General features: G+C 40.8%; 1 protein-coding gene across 1 annotated transcript; it reads right to left on the bottom strand.

Moving 5' to 3' along the window:
* LOC109836300 (probable F-box protein At4g22030) lies at window positions 1,729-2,469 on the bottom strand. The gene has a single exon (XM_020404161.1). The coding sequence runs from the start codon at window positions 2,467-2,469 to the stop codon at window positions 1,729-1,731; it is 741 nt and encodes a 246-aa protein (XP_020259750.1).

Genomic DNA, 2,870 nt, shown 5'->3' with positions numbered 1-2,870 from the left:
AGAAATAAGATCTTCGCCATTCTCCCCGTTGACGTACACGGATCATCTTGATCGCGTGGAACCACGTTAAATCTTGTTGTTTACTGTTTGTCTTGATTGCTTGGTAGATTTTGGGTTTCTTGATTGTTTAAGTTTTATCTTCCGCGGCTTGAATATTCCAACAACTTTCTCCTCATTTCTTTATTCATGACACCACCTTTAGGTAGTTCCATTATCACAACATTATTTGGGATGGAGTTACAAAGTTATGTTTGAAATGTCTCCCAAGAATCCAATAAAGTTCTTAACAACCAAAGAGCTTGAACATCATAATCAGACTGTATACCCATAGACAATAATTATTGCATAATCCTTTGAAATTCACTCAAGTGGTCAGTAATAGTGCACCCTTCCTTGTACATCAAACTCATTCACTTCTTGATCAAGAACAACTTGTTGTTACTGGTCTTTGGAGTATATGAGGATTTAAGTTTATCCCACAAATCTCGTGTATTAGTCTCCTCACAAATATGGTTGAGAACATTGAATATAGCCACAAACTTATTCATTCTCAAATCCCCATTCTTCATTGGACATAGAAACAGGCTTCTCCTTAGCAAACACTGATAAATGTCAACTCTTCACATACAAGAAATCTCTCATTTTTTCCCTTCCAAATCTGATAATTGTGCCATTCAAGCTAATCATTCTATTTGGGTTCATATTTATCACTATCATTCAACCATGACAACACAACAAAGAGGCCAAAACTCTTCAAGCAATTTTACAAACACGTTATGTTCATCTTGATCTGATACCACTTTGTTACGAACCATAGAGATGATCCCAAGCCCAAGATCAGATGTGAACTAGGAATTAGATGGATGCAAATATGAAGTAACCAAGATTAGCAAATACCACCCAACCACAATCACAAACTAACATCATATTTTTATGTGGAAACCCCTCCAAATCAGAGAGTAAAAACCACGAGATTAAAAGTCCATCACAAGAGCTCCATATAATCAAAATTGGTTACAAAATCCTTCTCCAAGCTCACACAATGGGTATACAACTCTAATTCCCAACAATAATGGAATCAACATCACAAAACAAAAGAAACTGAAAATCTCACCCAGAAACTTAGTTGACGTCCGAAGCCAAATTTTGAAGCTACACAGAACCAATTAACCATATTTTTGTCCAAAATGAAGTTCAATGAGTATCCTACCTGCTCACCAAATTTCAGCTCAATCGGACCATGGATGAACCTCTGATGGATGAGTTGATTGTTGCCGGTCGAGCAAAAAAAAAAAAAAAAAAAACTGCATGGTAGACCTTATTGTTTTCTGGTTTTCTCACTTTTCTTCAGCAAAAAAAAAAAAAAAAAACTGCATGGTAGACCTTATTGTTTTCTGGTTTTCTCACTTTTCTTTCTTGTTAAAACTCTATTTCTCTCAGTTTGATCTAATCCACGCTTGGGAAAGACGTAACAACGGACCAAGTGGGTCAATGGGCTTCAGTTAAAAACCAAACTATTGAGTCTATAACATAAGACATCCGATACAACTTTGAGCCATCCTTCACATAGAAGGAAAACCCAATAAGAACAACCCCATATGAGCAGAGGTCGAGTAGGGGACAAAAACTTAGTCATTTCACCCCACTAATCCATGATTGAGAAACCACTAGCTCGTATGCGGATGGTTCTGAAGGAGATGTGTATTCCCTATTGATAAGAGTTAATTGTTATAATTTTTCATTTGTCACAAACTCCTGGATGTCTTCGCCTGTACGTGAAGAAGGAGAAACATAAGAAGCCAGGGACTTGAGCTCAGAGAGACTCCTCCCAAGTTTCAGAGCAATCTTCATCCTGAACACCTCCCCATCCTCTCTCTTATCCACTTCCCTCTCCCCCAAGTTCTTCTCAATCTCCTCCTCCATCTCCTTGTAATATCCGTAATAGTTTCTAAACAACTCGAACACCATCCCCAACTGCCCTCCGTGCTCTAGGGTATTCACGAACGTCACCATCGCTCCTCCTACCACCGCCAGCATCGCTGGCCACCCCCCAACTGAGGAAAAGGAAGAAGCACTCGCTCTGACCGCAGCGAGTCCAGCGAGCACAGGACCCGATATGGCCAGCATCGTGTTAATCTTCACCGCGATCTCTCCGACATGTCTGTACTCATTCTGATCTTTCGTCTTCAGTAGCCGAACAACTCCCCTCATCTCCGCTTCTAGCTCCTGGCTCCATCCATTGTTCTTCTTCTTCGTCATCACCCGCTTCCTAGGTTTGAGCTTTGGCCACCACACAGCAGGCTCTACCTTTTTCGGAAACTTATCTTGCAATGGTAAGAGAGGGAGAGGGTAAGCCCTGTCGATTGCCAGGAGTTTCTCCACTGCCTCGTCTACGTCTGTTTCAGTAGGAGAGGATCCTATGGCGATGGTAGTGTGTATGGACTTTTCAAGCTGTTTGTAGAGCTGCATGGCTTTCCTTTGCTCTTCGGCCAGCTGGGACGGCTACATCTTGTTGACCAGCGCCATCATGCCTGTGGCCGCTGAGAATAGGATCGCAGACGAGACGTTGAGGGTGTTTAAAATAATCCAAGTCAGCAGCAAAGTGCATAAGAGAGGCAGTTTCTAGAAGTTACGGTTTAGTTGCAGGTTTATTTTGTTGTTAAGAATTAATTATAAACTAGTTGTTAAATTTAGGCAACACGTTCTCTGTTTAGAGGTGTGCAGGGAGCAGTGGGTAGTTTCTATATTTAGTTTAAGTCATGTAGTGGGTTTAGTTATAGGCTAATGAGAGCAGCAGTGTATTGGAGTTAGTGGGTGCAAAATTAGTAATATGCATCATCTTAAGTATTGTGTTTGTATCTGTTGATGAA

Source organism: Asparagus officinalis, chromosome 1 (genome assembly GCF_001876935.1).
Source record: "Asparagus officinalis chromosome 1, Aspof.V1, whole genome shotgun sequence".
NCBI lineage: Eukaryota > Viridiplantae > Streptophyta > Magnoliopsida > Asparagales > Asparagaceae > Asparagus > Asparagus officinalis.
This window is presented reverse-complemented; position numbering and strand designations above follow the sequence as displayed.